Source organism: Saimiri boliviensis, chromosome 15 (assembly GCF_048565385.1).
Source record: "Saimiri boliviensis isolate mSaiBol1 chromosome 15, mSaiBol1.pri, whole genome shotgun sequence".
NCBI lineage: Eukaryota > Metazoa > Chordata > Mammalia > Primates > Cebidae > Saimiri > Saimiri boliviensis.
Genome location: NC_133463.1, coordinates 8,483,887 through 8,500,540, shown reverse-complemented (window position 1 = coordinate 8,500,540; position 16,654 = coordinate 8,483,887). Strand labels below are relative to the sequence as shown.

At 38.5% G+C, this 16,654-nt stretch overlaps 1 protein-coding gene and 1 pseudogene across 1 annotated transcript in view; both read right to left on the bottom strand.

Annotated features, from left to right (window-relative positions):
• RP1 (RP1 axonemal microtubule associated) overlaps positions 1 to 16,654 on the bottom strand; it is a 302,959-nt gene that overhangs the window by 172,186 nt on the left and 114,119 nt on the right. The window contains exons 12-16 of the mRNA XM_074386610.1: positions 16,466 to 16,542; positions 16,328 to 16,359; positions 16,023 to 16,152; positions 2,671 to 2,774; positions 582 to 758 (exon numbers count right to left, since the gene is read on the bottom strand). Coding sequence (XP_074242711.1) covers positions 582 to 758; positions 2,671 to 2,774; positions 16,023 to 16,152; positions 16,328 to 16,359; positions 16,466 to 16,542 — 520 coding nt within the window. The remainder of the gene's footprint in view (positions 1 to 581; positions 759 to 2,670; positions 2,775 to 16,022; positions 16,153 to 16,327; positions 16,360 to 16,465; positions 16,543 to 16,654) is intronic.
• LOC101035608 (keratin, type I cytoskeletal 18 pseudogene) lies at positions 10,032 to 11,236 on the bottom strand (annotated as a pseudogene).

Here is a 16,654-nt window from a genome sequence, read left to right as displayed (position 1 = left end):
TTCCTTGAAAATCTTTTCCTTCACCTTTAAAATACAGATAACATCTATCATTGTTATGTGATGCTTAAATTTAATCTCATGGTGTGGTGAAATTCTCAATAAACACCTGGAACAAAATGAGAAACAACATAAATAATCGCTATTATATTAATATAATATCACTTTAAGATAGAGTCACAAACAGAAAGAAAAAAGAATAAGCATTATGAAAGGATTAAATGTATACCATATTCAAAGAGTATAAATTCTAATTGTCAGAAAAGTTCAATATACACATGTATTTGACTCCCAAATGCAAGGTTCTCTATTTTTCATTAAGAATTTCCACATTGGTAGTTTAACCTCCAACTTCAGTTAGTTAGATACAGCACGTTAATCCCACTGGAGTGTCTTTGCTACTAAAACTGTCATCTCTATTGCCTTTCCAAGTCTGGCAAACAGAATGGAAATAGGCACCAATGCCACCTAGTGGGAAGTGACTCGATTACTGCATTATGACTAAATTTTAAGATTTTTCCTCAATAGGGAAAAAGAAAGTTAGGATTTAGCAATATAAACTTTAATAACTTTCCCGATTTTACCTTGACAAAAATCACAAATTCTTTTGAAAGGTTTGCATAGCCTGTTGATGATTCATCAGCTATTTTGCCACGACGATCAAAAGCAACTGTGTGACCAGGAACCAGCGCGGACTCAAGAAGCGCACAGCGGTTAGGCTGATAAAGCACCCGCAGCTCAGTAGTGGCCTCACCACTAACCTAAAAGGAAAAACAAAAACAAAAAACCGTCTAAATTAGCAAGAGAAAAAAACTGTTTAAAATGTAATCACATTATATACATATACAGGAGTCTACTTCATTTTACAGAAACTTTGTACTATTTATAAAATCTGATTGTTTTGCAATTCAATAGGTTTTATTCACAGCCTTATTTACAGTGACTTGCTCCAAGGAATTCTTTCTCTTGATTTCTCAGAATCCACGGAATAATGTTGGAAAAATAACTTGATTGGCAGGACAATTTAATAAGATGTTAATATGTATCTTACCATTGTTTATTTTTCATTTCCTCATTTGCGTTCTCCTAATTTAAGAGTATTTGGGACTAAAAACTGAAATCCATAGACGTTTTATCTCATACCTAAATTTTGCTTTCAAAAACAAAACAAATTGAGGTGGTTATCCTACAGAGAGACATGACTATTGTTCAGGACAGTGTTTCAGGTCCCACCCCATCTCCCTCTAGTTCCCCAGGGAGGTAGTAGGGCCTAAAGAAGAAAACTCATTGGTGCCTCTTGAATGGCTAGATATAAAACACTAAGTCTATCAACTACAAAGTTCCATTGCCCAAGTATGGCAGGAAGGAGGCAGAATTACCGATCTGTAAGAAACCATCTGACACTTGATCAGGTACATCTTAGTGACCAGTGTGGTTCAAAGCTATGACAGCTATCACCAGATATTCTGAGGCCCATACCAGGTGAAATCTTCTTTGAAACAAGATGAGTTCCTTAGTAACTAAAATAAAATCTCCCATCAACCTGGTACAATCTAGTAGAATAAGGGCTTTAAGGTACCCTTCATTTTATTTTTTAAAAATACAGTAATGAGATATTTCTTCAACTCTTAATTCAATGGAGTAGATTCTACATCCACATTCATATTTCTCAAGCATTTACTATGACCAGGCTCCATGCTGATCAGAATGTGCTATGAACTACAATGTAGGGTACCATTCAAAGTCCACAGCAGAGAAGAAAATGTTTCATGGAGAAGTCTAACTGATTGATCACTTAGTCAGAATTTCAGGCATACAAATTACACAAGCTGGGGTTTTTTCTTCAATAAGTATTATTTTCCCTTCAGTTAAGTAACATCCCATGAGTTGAAATCAGCCTGTAATGCCAGTACATTGGAAGGCTGAGGCAGGAAGAATGCTTGAGCCCAGGAATTTGAGGCTGCAATGAGCTCTGTTCATGCCAACTGCCCTCCAGCCTGGGTAACAGAGCAAGACCTGTCTCAAAAATAATTATATAGCATTATATGAGGAAGCTGTAGTATGAGTGTTAGTGTCAGACTGCCTGTGTTAAATTCCTGCTTCCACACTTACTAGCTTGTGACTGTGCAACTCACTTAATCCTTCTATTCTTCATGTTCCTCTTCTGTTAAATACAAATGATAATGGATTCTCATCTAGTAGATGAAATATTATAATATATATTAAGCACTTAAAACAGTGCATTAAAGTTAGTCTATGCTGTATTATTTTTAAAAATAAGTAACATGCATGTAAAACAGCTTTATATACTAAATACTACTTTTCATATCTAAATCAAGCAACACAAAGCATAATTATATAAAATTACTGTTTTTCCCCAACAATATGGTCCCTAAAAGGGCCATTGAGAAGTCAGTCTTCTTTTGAAAGCTCATTAAAAATTTGCATGTTATCAGAGAATTGGTCGACTTTTTCTTGTCTAAATTCCAATTGCTGAAATTTATAACCATTTATGCATCACAGTCTCAACAATTAGTGAAACAAAACAGAATAATGAAAAAAGTGCTAGTACAAGACAAAAGGAAATGGTAATCTTATAAATATATCTTATACAGAAATACATATGGACACAACAATATTGATACATGGCAAAATGAAAAATTTACTACACACCATTCCAGTGACAATGCCATTGTCAAGAGCAAGAGAAAAATGCCTCATCTCATGACTTTGGAAAATGCATATATTTCCTTTGTTGAAAATAACATCAAAGAAACCTGAAAAACATTTTTTAAGTATTAGAAAGTAATTTATGCTTTTAAAACTTTTCTTATTCAATATATTATATATGGACATCTCTTAATAATATATTTTATGTTTCTCAATTAAATGTTTTCAGTCAAAGGTAAAATGCCTCTCCGCAGTATGTTCGTTTTGCAAAAAAATTCATAGTATAATGTATGCACTTTTCTCATATGTATGTGAATGAAATTATTTTAAATATTGGTGATTCCTTGATCCATGACCCATTTCATTTCTAGTCTGTGTGTTGTATGTATTTGAGTATGTATGTATATATATACAACCATATTGACATACATATACAATATGCTAATATATAAAATATTTTTATCAAATACATAGCATGTAATGTAAATTATGTATTTATAAAATGATTTCATAACAAAGTTAGATTTTCTAAAATGAACCAATCCTTTATTTCTTACTTATGTCAGCATAGCCCATTTTGTATTAACTCAAAATTTTGAGTTTAGTCAATATATACCAAATGAAGGAGGATTATGGTAGTTATTGGACAATTTGTAGTCCCAATCCCAATTTTTAGCATGAAATTATTTAATTACCTGCTTTATTATATATGTATTTTCATCTAGCATTGGTAAATGCAATTAATTAATTCTACCTTTTATTGAATAAATGAATTCTTACTGCTGAGAAAAATAAAATTAAGGCTCTCTATTTTAAGAATCGCAAAACAATACAGAATGTCCTTGAATCTGGACGCTTCATTTAGTGAGTTTTAATGAAAAATATATATAGAAATAGAATATTTTCCAGTAAAATTATAATCAAGTCTGCATGATAAATGAGATCTTCAGGATTTAAAACTTTTCAATGGAGGAAAAATATACCATTTTTAAAGAACTCTTAAATACTTCTGTGGACCTCTGGTACTCTATGGAGCACAGTTCAGAGAAAAATAAATAAGGGAAAGAGCACTACCATGTGAATGAAGGTATTAAAATTAAGCTCAAAACATCTGAGTAATCAGCAGCAACAGAAACAAACATTATCTATACTTAGCCAGATACTCCAGGAACTACAGCTGTATTCACCCGCTTCATGAAAATTCAGGTGCCATTGACCCCCAATTTATTGGAAGTCCAATAAAACGTTCCACACCTTCCTGCTGAAGCCATAAACATCCTCCCTTTTCTGTTATGAAGTTGGTACATAAACCTTTACCTCTAACTATTCAGTAAGTTTCTCATTACATATGGTGTGCATTACATATGTAAATAAACCTTTTCTCTTGATACGAGTCTACTGTCAGTTATTTCCCAGGCTCCCACTATTCAAACCTAAGACAGTAGAGAAAAAACTTTCCCTACAACATGAATCTTGATGTATGATTTCTAGCTCTGGCTCTGCCAATAAAGAATTCAGTCATTCATTCATTCAACCATCATTTATTGAGCACCTATGTGCAAGGAAGATTTTTAGTTATAACCTAGATAAAAATTCTGAAAGTTCTTATCTCTAAAATCTTTAAAAATAAGAGTTAAGCCTACATTATCTTAAAGTTCCCAGCTAATACTAACATCCATTGGATCTAGTCACATTCACCAAAATAAATTTGAATCGGTTAAATCCAACAGAAGCATTTCAATTCTTATTTCACTTTGCCTCTGTACTATGTTTGAACTTGTGGATGTCGTTTGAAACTATACAATCTCCCACCTCACTAACTTCCTTCTTGGTCTCCCACCTCATTCTTTGTTCTATTGTAGGGTTCCAAAAAACGATATCCCAAAATGAAGGCCTCAGAAGCAGTACCAGAAACAAAAGTTTTTTCTGACCTTCACCTGGGCCCTCATTCTCCCTGGAGGCTAGCCACAGAAACTAGAATCTCTCTTCTCCAAGGAAGGTCATACAGACCAGAGCCCCATCTCCCCAGAGCCAGTCATGAAACCTAAAAATATTTCTCTAACATTCTCCCTGCCTTTCTGTGGAAAAACCATGCATGAAGAAACAATCTGACCTACTTTGTTTGACTGTAGGTCATAAGAGCCCTATTCCAGAGAGGGTCCTGTCCCACACCCAGAAGGAAGAAATGCAGCCCAAAGAGGCCAGGAAGAGTCTGGAAAGACAGGCCTTGCTGGGTTTCCCCACTCAGTCTATTAGCATTAGTTTATAACTTTTCCATCCAGTCCTATTTCTACATGGCTGTCCATACTTTATTAAATATAAGCAAAAAAATTGAGAGTCTCCCCTGTATCTCTGGGTCTTCATTCTGAAGGCTCTTGTGTTATATAAAACTTGTATGCTTTTTACCCTATTAATACTTGCATGCCTTTTAATCTCCACACGCCTTCCTCCACATGCCTCAAATCTGGCCATCACTTAGCTGCCAAAGAGTTTCTACTCTACTTCAAATCCATTCAAGGCTATCTCTCACCCAGGAGGGAATAAAGGAAGCTGCCTTTAGACATGCAACTTCTCTCCCAGAGCCTTTTGTAGTAGGCAGAGTAGCCACAGAAGAGTAAAGGTTTAAATTACCAAACCCAAAGCTGTTGACAGCTTTGGGTTGCTAGCTGACTACTTTTAACATGAGATGATTATGGTTGTCGTGGTGGGGTAAAATGTTTAAAACTTGTTTTACAGCTTCTAGAATAGAACATAAGATTTAACACTCCTTGTTGCAGCCACATGCAGTACAACACTTGAAACTGATGTTAGATCTCTTGCAAGATTCTGAATTGAAAAATTTAGCAATTCAATACAAATAGCCCCGATTTGCTGCAGCTCAGTAAAGGTGTTAGACTTCGTACTATATACTTAAGTCAGAGAGTTACAGTATATATCCCAGGGAAAAATCAGCAACCCTTCCCCTACTATTAATAGGTACATGTATTTCCAAGACATCCAGAACCCTCTTCTCCCCTGACCTCTCCTGTCCCCAATGTTTCTTCTGTACTGGGGGATTGAAGTTCTCAGTAAAGGGGGCTGAACCAGACAGCACCCAATCTAGAGCCCGTTCATTTCCAATCTAAAACAAAGAAGGCCTTTCAAAGTCTGCTCAGAAAATAGAGGGGTTTGATTTCAGAGAAGTATAGTTAAGATGTGGTAAGGACTGGGCAGTGGAAAAGGGGGAGTGTATAGTTAGTAGAGTTAAGATGTGGTAAGAGCTGGGCAATGGAAAAGGGGGAGCATATAGTTAGTATAGTTCAGATGTGGTAAGAGCTGGGCAGTGTACAGTTAGTGTTATATACCAATAAAGTTTTTTTCAGATTCTTAATTAGAACCAAGTACAGAGAACCAGACAGAAATAAGAACTGCAGCTAATCACCACCAGATATTCACCAGAAACAGGGCCTAAAACTGTGTAGATCAACTATTAGCCATGATCTCAAAGAGGAACTAGAATTCCATCAGTACCAAGGAGATAGGTAAGGAGACCAAAGAAAATCTCCACAGGTGGCAGGTGCTGAAACTGACTATATTTGTATCTATTCAAAGGTCATTAGCGAACAATCAGCACGATAATATTTTTTAAGTTGAAGCAAAGGGGAAAGAGGTATTACCCTCTTCAATATACCATATAAATTATTTACTGAAGCAGTAATTTTTAAAATGTAGAAAAGTTTGTCTTGAAAGTGCTGAGAAAATTTACGAAGTTATATCTCCTACGAAATAACTCTCTTTAAATTGTCACTTCACTTTAGCTGAAACTGGAACTGGAAATCTAAAAAGTATGTATTAGAGTTATGGTGACTGTATAACTGATTGTCAGGACACCACTGGGAGTGAAAGGGGATGCCAAGTAGATGGAAAAGTCACAAACGAAAGTGGGTAGAGTATACAGCCCCATTAACAAGTTACGCAAAAAAAAAAAATCCTTAGTCTCACCTTACAAATTTAAATAAGTGTGAACTGTCCATTTAAAAGTTTAAAGTATATGTTTGTTATTATTTCTATTTTAATGGCAAGAGTGTAGTGAGTCTAGGACTCATGCACCACCGACAACAGTGAAAGCTAGTATAACTTCTGGGAAGAGACTGGCAATATGTATAAAGAGATTTGACATCCTCTTTAGCCTTGCAATTGACTTTGAAAGAAGGAGATGGGTATGCCAACTTAGGCCCCAAGAAAGGAGAAAACATTTCATTTGAGGAGTGATAGTCCCTTTAAATTATCAGGCCCAGAGAGGCATTTAAAATCTAACAGCAGTCACATCTCACTTCCCCTTGAAGTAAGTCATTCCCTCTCGAGACCACTTGCTATGCAGGCTCTAGACTGACACCAAGTACACATAAAATGTCACACACCCTACAGTTCAACAATGTACAACCAATCACTAACCAATGTTGTTTCTGTAAACCTACGAGAATTCCTGAGGAACAACTTTTGTAATTAGCCCTCGTTTGTTCTCCGGAGCACTCTCCAAAGGCAACTTGAAGTGTGAAATGTGTCCTGAGCTGCCATCCTCAATCTTGGCCCGAACAAACCCTCTATATTTTTTCTCATCATCTACCCTTTAGGTTGGCATCCCTAAAGGGATGGCACCCTCCCATAGGGCCCTCCTCTTACGCTCCCTATCACTGGTAAGCGACAGTCACCAAAGGGGACCCTGAAGTTTCCCAAGACTGCCTATGCATGGGTGGGCCATCTAGTTTCCTTTTTAAAATGAGGAAATATGAGTCTGTCAACTTTGTTCTTCTTCAATATTGTTTTTGTTATTCAAGGAACCTTGAAATTCCACATGAAATTTGTGATTAGCTTTTCCATTTCTGCAGAAAACAGTATTATGATTTTGATAGCAATTGCAGGCTGGGCATGGTGCCGCATGCCTGTAATCCCAGCAGTTAGGGAGGCTGAAGCGGGTTGATGACCTGATGGCAGAAGTTTGAGACCAGCCTGTCCAACATGGTGAAACCTGACTCTACTAAAAATACAAAAAAAAATTGGCCAGGTGGTCCCAGTTACTCTGGAGGCTGAGGCAGGAAAACTGCTTGAACCTGGAAAGCATACAATCAGGGGTAATCTCTCCATCTCTGTCCGTCTTCATTCTTTCAGAAATGTTTAGCAGCTTTCAGTATATAAAGATTTGCATTTCTTGAATTTATTCCTAATATTTTGATGCAATTATAAATAATTCTCCTAAATTCATTTTTCAGTTGTTCATTGCTACTGCAGAAGAATATAAATAATTTTTGTGTATTGATCTTGTATGCTACAATCTTTATGACTTTATATATTAGGTGTGATATTTTTGTGTGGATCCTTTAGGATCTTCTATATATTATCATGTCATCTACAGTTTTACTTCTTCTTTTTTGATTTTGATGCCTTTTATTTCTGTTTCTTACCTAACAGTTCTACCTAGAACTTCCAGTAAAATGTTAATAGAGGTGGCAAAAACAGACATCCTCATCCTGTTTTTTAATTAGGGGTATAAAGGCAAAGAAGAAAAACTTCCCCCTTTACCCTCTGAAGGTTCACAGAAAATGAACGGACAAAATGCAGATTAATAGGGAAAAAAAGGCAAGTTTATTTTAATGTACATACCACCCAAAAACCAGGGGGATAAAGATGCTTCATGGGGGAAGGCTAAATGGGGGAGTAGCAGTAATGATTTTGGGGAGGAAATGAATGGACCTGGAGGCAGACATTATCTTATGAATGATTCTTTTTGGAAACTGAATGAGATCAGACCAGAGGACAAATACTATTAATAGTTGGGACAAAGTTCAAAATTCATCTGGGCTGTCATGGTGTTAAATTTTCAGTCTCTTCCTTCATGATATGAGTTTTAATCTTATTTGGTTGATGAAATTCCAGAGAAGGAGTTGAGGCAATTGTGTTCCTCTCTGGGGTCCAGGCTCTAGGTAGGAAAGGAAATTTCAGAGAATAGCCTCATTCTATGCATTGGGAGAGACAGAGGATTGGAGGTGTGGGTCAGAGAGACCTTGAGGCTACTTCTTTAGTTCAGTATGTCAAAGCACCATATTTTTGGTGCTTTGTTTTCTGAGCCCAGCAGGGAAAGCTTTCAGTCTTTAACCACTGATTATAATGTTAGCTGTGGGTTTTTCATAAATACTCTTTACCATGTAGAAGAAACTCTCTTCCATTCCTAGTTTTTTGAGTGTTCTTATCATGAAAGGGTGTAATTATTTTTATATTAGAAATATTTTTTCCTAATCCTTGCAATGCCTTCTACAATGAATATTTTTTAAAATGCATCCATCATTAAATAGGCATCAATATAAACACTGAATATTCAGGACTTCCCACTGCAGAACGTAGAAGTTAAATAGCAACATAACAAAAAAAAATGAAGATTACAATTAGAGATTAGAATGATATAGTTCTTTCCATTCCTAGCTATAACTTAGTGTGAAAAGAAGGTGGAGGCTGGGTGCAGTGGCTCACGCCTGGAATCCCAACACTGGCGGAGGCCAAGGCAGGTGGATCACTTGAGATCAGGAGTTTGAGACTGGCCTGGCCAAAATGGCGAAACCTCATCTCTACTAAAAATACAATAATTAGTTGGTTGTGGTGGCAGGTGCCTGTAATCCCAGCTACTCTGGAGGCTGAGGCAAGAGAATCGCCTCAAGCGGGGAGGTGGAGGTTGCAGCGAGACGAAATTGTGTCACTGCACTCCAGACTGAGCAGCAGAGTGAGACCCTGTCTCAAAAAAAAAAAAAAAAAAAAAAAAAAAAAGACAGAAAAAAGAAAGGAGCCCCTCCTAGTACCCAGAGTAGTAAAATCTTGTAAGCAAGTACCTCGTAGAACAGTTTATGGACCAGTATAGTAATCAAGCCAATGCTGTGTAAAATATTGCTCTTAAACTTCCTAGCATAAAACATTTATTTCTTACAATTTCTACAGGTCAAAAACCTAGGAGCAACTTACTTGAGTGGCTCTTTATGAATCACGTTGTTGGCTGGGGCTGCAGATATCTAAAGGCTTGTCTGGAGCTGGAGGACCCTCTTGCAAGATGACTCACTCAAAGGGCTAACGGCAAGCAGCTTTTATTCCTTGCCACATCAGCCTCTCCACAGGGCTGCTTGAATGTCCGTGTGACATGGCAGCTGGCTTCCCCATAGTGAGTGATCCAAGAGAGTACCAGCAGGGAACTGTAATTTTATAATATACTCTTGAAAGTCATACACAGTTACTCACACCACATTCCATTTTATAGAAGGCAGCCCCTAAATTCAGCTCATGCTAAAAGAGAGAGGAATTAGGTTCTGCCCTTTGAAAGGGGCAGTATCAAGTAATTTTTGAGATTTTTTTTTTGACCTCTGAACTTTTTATTGGCCTCCTGCTCCCCAAAGAGTCCCCTGCTTCTGCTGGCCTAATGTCTCAGAACTTTGGTGTCGTTGGTCTCAGACACCACTTTGCCATCCACTATCAGGCGGGTGGTGGTCTTTTGGATGGTTTGCATGGAGTTGCTGCTGTCCAGGGCATCACTAAGACTGAAGTCCTCGCCATCTTCCAGCAGGTGGCGGTAGGTGGCGATCTCAGCCTCCAGCCCAACCTTGACATTCAGCAGCGCCTCATACTCCTGGGCCTGGCGCTCTCCCTCTGCCCGGGTCTGTGCCAGCTCTGACTCCAGGTGCAGAAGGATCCCATTGAGCTGCTCCATCCGCAGGGTGCAGCGGGCCTCCACCTCCCTCAGGCTGTTCTCTAAGCTGATCTTCGTATTTCTCATGGAGTCCAGGTCGATCTCCAAGGACTGCACTGAACGTCTCAGCTCTGTGAGCATCATCTAAGCAGCTTCAACCTCAGTGGACTGTGTGGTGACCATTGTGGTGCTCTCCTCAATCAGCTGAGTCCAGTACTTGTCCAGCTCCTCTCGGTTCTTCCGAGCCAGCTCGTCATATTGAGCCCGGATTTCTGCCATGATCTTGGCGAGGTCCTGAGATTTGGGGGCATCTATCTCCATGGTCAACCCAGAGCTGGCAATCTGGGCTTGTAGGCCATTTACTTTCTCTTCATGGTTCTTCTTCATGAAGAGCAGCTCCTCCTTGAGAGCCTCGATCTCTGTCTCCAGCTGCAGCCGAGTGACATTGGTGTCATCGATGACCTTGCGGAGACCATGGATGTCGCTCTCCACAGACTGGCTCATGGCCAGCTCTGTCTCATACTTGACTCTAAAGTCATCAGCAGCAAGACGGGCATTGTCAATCTGCAGAAGGATGCGGGCATTGTTCACAGTATTTGCGAAGATCTGAGCCCTCAGGTCCTCGATGGTCTTGAAGTAATGGCCCCAGTCTCTGACCTGGGGTCCCTTCTTCTCCAGGTGCTCCCAGATTTTGCTCTCCAGCTTCCGGTTCTCGGTCTCCAGGCTCCTGACTCTGTCCAGGTAGGAGACCAGGCGGTCGTTCAGCATTTGCATGGTTTCCTTCTCGTTCTGGATGCCTCCCATTCCTGCCAGACCCCCGGCCATCCCCGTGACCAGGCTCCCGACCCCCATGTTGCTCCAGAAGCTGGTCCGGTGCGTCACGGAGATGCGGGAACCAGAGCCCCCGGCGCCTGCATAGACGCTGGCCGCGCTGCTGACCGGCCGGGCGCCGTAGCTGGGCACCCGGACAAAGCCCACGGACCAGTAGTTGGTGGAGAAGGTGGAGCCCGTGGTGAAGCTGATGCTGCCCTGGGAGGAGAGTGAGAGGACAGGACTCAGGCTTTGCCGACGATGTTTGTGAGGTATTTTAAAACCTCCATATTGAAAAATGCAATTATCAGATGGGGGGAGGGGTGTCCACCATTACTGAGGCTTGAGTAGTTGGTTTTCCCCTCACAGTGTAAACAAAGCTGGGAACTTCAAACCGGGTGCAGAACCCACCGCATCTCAGCAAAGCCGCTGTAGCCAGACTGCCTCTCTAGATTCCTCCTCTCTGGGCGGGGCATCTCTGAAAGAAAGGCAGCAGCCTCAGTCATGGTCTTATGGAGAAAACTCCCACCTCCCTGGACAGAGCACCTGGGAGAAGGACAGCTGTGGGTGAAGCTTTGTAAGTCAAAATATCTCCGGCGGATATTCTTAAAATATTTTCTTGAAAAGATGTCTACAGGTCAGCATTGTTCATCAAAATACTTTCTATGCTTGTGAAAACTGATTCATTAGTGTGAATTTATGGGACACTAAGCATAACATCAGGAAATAATCCTGCAAGTAATTATCACACATATAAGACCTTTTGTTGCAAAAACGTCAGTTATACTGAGGAAAATTGCTCATATTATCCTCCACCTGCCTTTATTAGAACTGCTCATTCTGCTTTATATATGGCAGGACTCGCATATTAAGATGCTAGAAACACTAAAGGGTAAAAAGTTTCTCTATTTGCATCATCTACCAGTTAGTTTGATCTACACAGAGGTTCACATGCCAGCAGATGGTGACTGCGGCTTGTTGGAGATTCAGCTTGGGCTATCACAGGCAGTTCTTTCCTGAAGGACCTCTCTGCATGGCTGCCTGGTTTCCTTTCCACATGAAGGCTAGGTTCTAAGAAGGATTAATCTGAGAAGTGAAGACAGAAGATGCAGACCTTAGAAGTTCAAGTGTCATGTCAGCTGCATTCAGTTAGTCATAACATCAAGAAAAGGGGTGTCCAATCTTTTGGCTTCCCCAGGCCACACTGGAAGAAATTGTCTTGGGCCACACATAAAATACACTAACACTAATGATAGCTGATGAGATAATAGAAGAATAAATCTTACAATGTTTTAAGAAAGTTTATGAACTTGTGTTGGGCTGAATTCAAATTAATTCTCTGGCTCATTATCTAGAAGGAAAGATGGACAGCCCTATATAAGATCAAAGTTTCTACTCCTCAGCAAATGCAAAAGAACTGAAATCATAACAGTCTCTCAGATCACAGTGCAACCAAATTGGAATGCAAGACTAAGAAATTCACTCAAAACCACACAACTACATGTAAATTGAATGACCTGCTCTGGAACGACTCCTGGGTAAACAATGAAATTAAGGCAGAAATCAAGAAGTTCTCTGAAACTAATAAGACCAAAGAGACAACATACCAGAACACCGGGACACAGCTAACACAGTGCTAAGAAGGAAATTTACAGCACTAAATGCCCTCATCAAAAAGCTAGAAAGATCTCAAATCAACAACCTAACATCACAACTAAACGAACTACAGAACCAAGAGCAAATAAACTCCAAAGCTAGCAGAAGACAAGAAATAACCAAGATTAGAGGAGACAGAGGCATGAAAAACCCTTCAAAAAATCAACAAATCACAACTTCGAACTATGCTACAAGGCTACAGTAACCCAAACAGCATGGTACTAGTACAAAAACAAACACATAGACCCATGGAACAGAATAGAGAATCCCAAAATAAGACCACACACTTACAACCATCTTCTTCAACAAAAACAAGCAATGGGGAAAGGATTTCATATTTAATTAATGGTACAGGGAGAACTGGCTAGCCATTATGCAGAAAATGGAAACTGGACCCCTTCCTTATGCCTTACGCAAAATTAAAGACTTAAATGTAAAACCCAAAACAATAAAAACCCTAGAAGAAAATCTAGACAATACCATTCAGGACATAAGCAGGGGCAAAGATTTCATGATGACAACACCAAAACTGATTGCAACAAAAGCAAAATGTGACAAATGGGATCTAAATATACTAATGAGATTTTGCACAGCAAAATAAACTATCATCAGAGTGAACAGACAACCTAGAGAATGGGAGAACATTTTTGCAATCTATCCATCTGACAAAGGGCTAACATCCAGAGTCTACGAGGAACTTAAATTTACAGGAAAAAACAAACAACCCCAATAAAAAGTGGGCAAAGGACATGAACAGACACTTCTCAAAAGAAGGCATTTATACAGCCAACAAGCATATGAAAAAATCTCAACATCACTGATAATTAGAGCAATACAAATAAAAACCACAATGAGATACCAACTCACACCAGTCAGAATGGAGATTATTAAAAAGTCAATCTCTTTGCTACTGTGAATAGTGCTGCAGTAAACATATGTGTGCATGTATCTTTAGAATACAATGATTTCTATTCCTTTTGAGTATCTACTCAGTAATGGGATTGCTGGATCAAATGGTATTTCTGGTTTGAGATTTTTGAGGAATTGACTGACTGTCTTCCACAATGGTTGAACAAATTTACATTTCTACCAAAAACCTAAGTGATGGGTTGACAGGTGCAGCAAATCACCATGTCACACATACGCTAATGTAACAAACCTGCACATTCTGCACATGTGTCCCAGTACTTAAAGTAAAAAAAAAAGTCAAATTTTTTAAAAAATAAAAATAAAAACAACAGAGCTGGTAAGGTTGCAGAGAAAAAGAAATGCGTTTACACTGTTGGTGAGAATATAAGCTAGTTCAACCATTGTGGAAGGCAGTGTGGTGATTCCTCAAAGATCTAAAAGCAGAAATACCATTTGACCCAGCAATTCCATTACTGGGTATATACCCAAAAGAATATAAATCACACTATTATAAAGATATGTGCATGTATACATTAACTCCAGCACTATTCACAATAGCAAAGACATGGAATCAACCCAAATACCCATCAGTGATAGACTGGATAAAGAAAATGTGGTACATAACCACCATAGAATATTATGCAGCCATAAAAAGAATCAAGATCATGTCTTTTGTAGGGACATGGATGGAGCTAGAAGCTGTTATCCTCAGCAAACTAATGCAGGAACAGCAAACCAAACACTTCATATTCTCAGTTATAAGTGGGAGCTGAATGAGGAGAACACATGGACACATCAGGGGGGAAACAACACACACTGGGACCTGTAGGGTTCTCAGGGAGGGAGAACATCAGGAAGAATAGTTAACAGATGCAGGGCTTAATACCTAGGTGAAGGGTTGATCCGTACAGCAAACCACCATGGCACATGTTTACCTAGGTAACAAACCTGTGTGTCCTGCACATGTACCCCGGAATTTAAAATAAAAGTTGATTAAAATATATACAAAAAAGAAACATCAAAAAATAAAAATAAAATATATACAAAAAAGAAACATCAAAAAATAAAAATAAAGAATATAAAAAGATCAGAGTTTCCTAAATTTGCAAATTTCTCTCCTTTAATGTACCCAACTATGTGTGCTGGTGCCATTAGGCCCTCACATCATGATGCTGCAGGACTGGAGTTCAGGGAATCCAACCCAAGAAACTTCTCTGGCTGGGGCACTTGATGTGGGAAATAAATGGTCTTGGTCTCTGACCCAGTGGTGTCATGTTTCCGACAATTAAGTTACAATTTAGATCCTTCACAGTTTCTGATCTAACAATGGGAGATATTTTCGTGGCCATATCTGCAAATACAGGATGCTAATAAAGAAAAAGAATAACAACAGTGACAGCAGAGAACCCAGAGAACAAGATAAAGGGCCACTTTGACTAATTTAAGTGGATAAGTAATTTCAAGTGGGAACGAATTTTTGCCCAGGTAAGGAAAATGTCTAAAAAATAATTTTGGAAAGAGAAGCTCCTAGGAAGTATTTTTAAACACTTATTTTTATACAGGAGAAAACTGTATCGTTCCCCAAGATCTCAAATATGAGGCAGAAGGGATTACATTTTGAAAAATGCTTAGGTGAGTAGCTCCAGCACATCCTCAAGACTGAACAGCACAGTTTCCAGCACAGCATAGTACAGTTAAATTCATAGGTGTAGCAGGCAAATATTGTTCAAATAATGAAGGTCCAAATTCAAAAAGAGTTGGAGATTTGGGTTTATAGTCAAAGGTCTACCAACATCTGTTTACTCTTTGTTAATTCTCACAGTTATATCTTCATGACAGGAAGATATTAAACATCAAAGCTAGTTTGTCTTGTTTTCTCTTTGTACCTTTATTATGACATTAGCTACAAATAATAATTATTAGAATTGTTGTATTTGTCTTCTTCATTAGATTATGCATGTCTGAAATTCAGAATAGTATTTTAGTTATCTTCTCTGGTCCCCAAATTAATTAACATGGTATTTTGATAACTGCCTACATTTTATTCTTCAATTAGCTAATACCAAATATATATATTTTTCATAGTGCCCAGTTTTAAAGCCTGTCATTTATTGATAATTTTTATTAATGCAGATAGTTAAATTATTTAAATAGCCTAACACTGGTGTAAAGTCATCTGAAAAAGGAACAAAACTATACAGTAAGCTATGTCTAGATATCTACCTTCCTTTAACCTCCAGACCTGTCTAACACCACAAGCTTTGTACGATGGTTTTACCATATTTGTCTGTCTTATCTCCAATGGCATCAACTGTGCCATCTGGATGCAGGCGGACAAACCCTCCAGTCAACTTGTTATAGAACTGAAGAGTATTTCCTTTTGTAAACTTCCAGCTTTCTGCAGCCCACTAAAAAGAAAAACAAAACAAAACAAATACACCAGTATGAGAAGAAACAAAGAAAAGAAATTGCTAAGAAACAACACGTACTAAACATTATATGCTGTTTTTGTTTTAACACATCAAATAGCCATTTGAACATTGTTTATATGAAATAATCTAAAGCCCCAAACAAAAATCTTACTGTTTCTTTTCTCTTAACTTCCAGCTTCTGCCCTGAGAAGATAAAGGAAAGAGAAGGCCATTAATTTCAGAAGGGTCATGCTTTCTCTAGTCATCGTAAAACATAGTTTTTCAGGAAATGTGTATACATGATACCTACTTGCAGAGAAGATACTGTTATCCCTGGCATACAGTTCTCTAACAATTTTACAATCATCTTCCCCCTGATCTAGCCATCTGTGAAAAGAAAAGTATATCAATTATTTTCGGACTTTATACTTACATTAACCATTAGCAATTATCTTCCCAAGTCAGAAATGCAAGATAGCAGGAATTGGAAAAGACATGG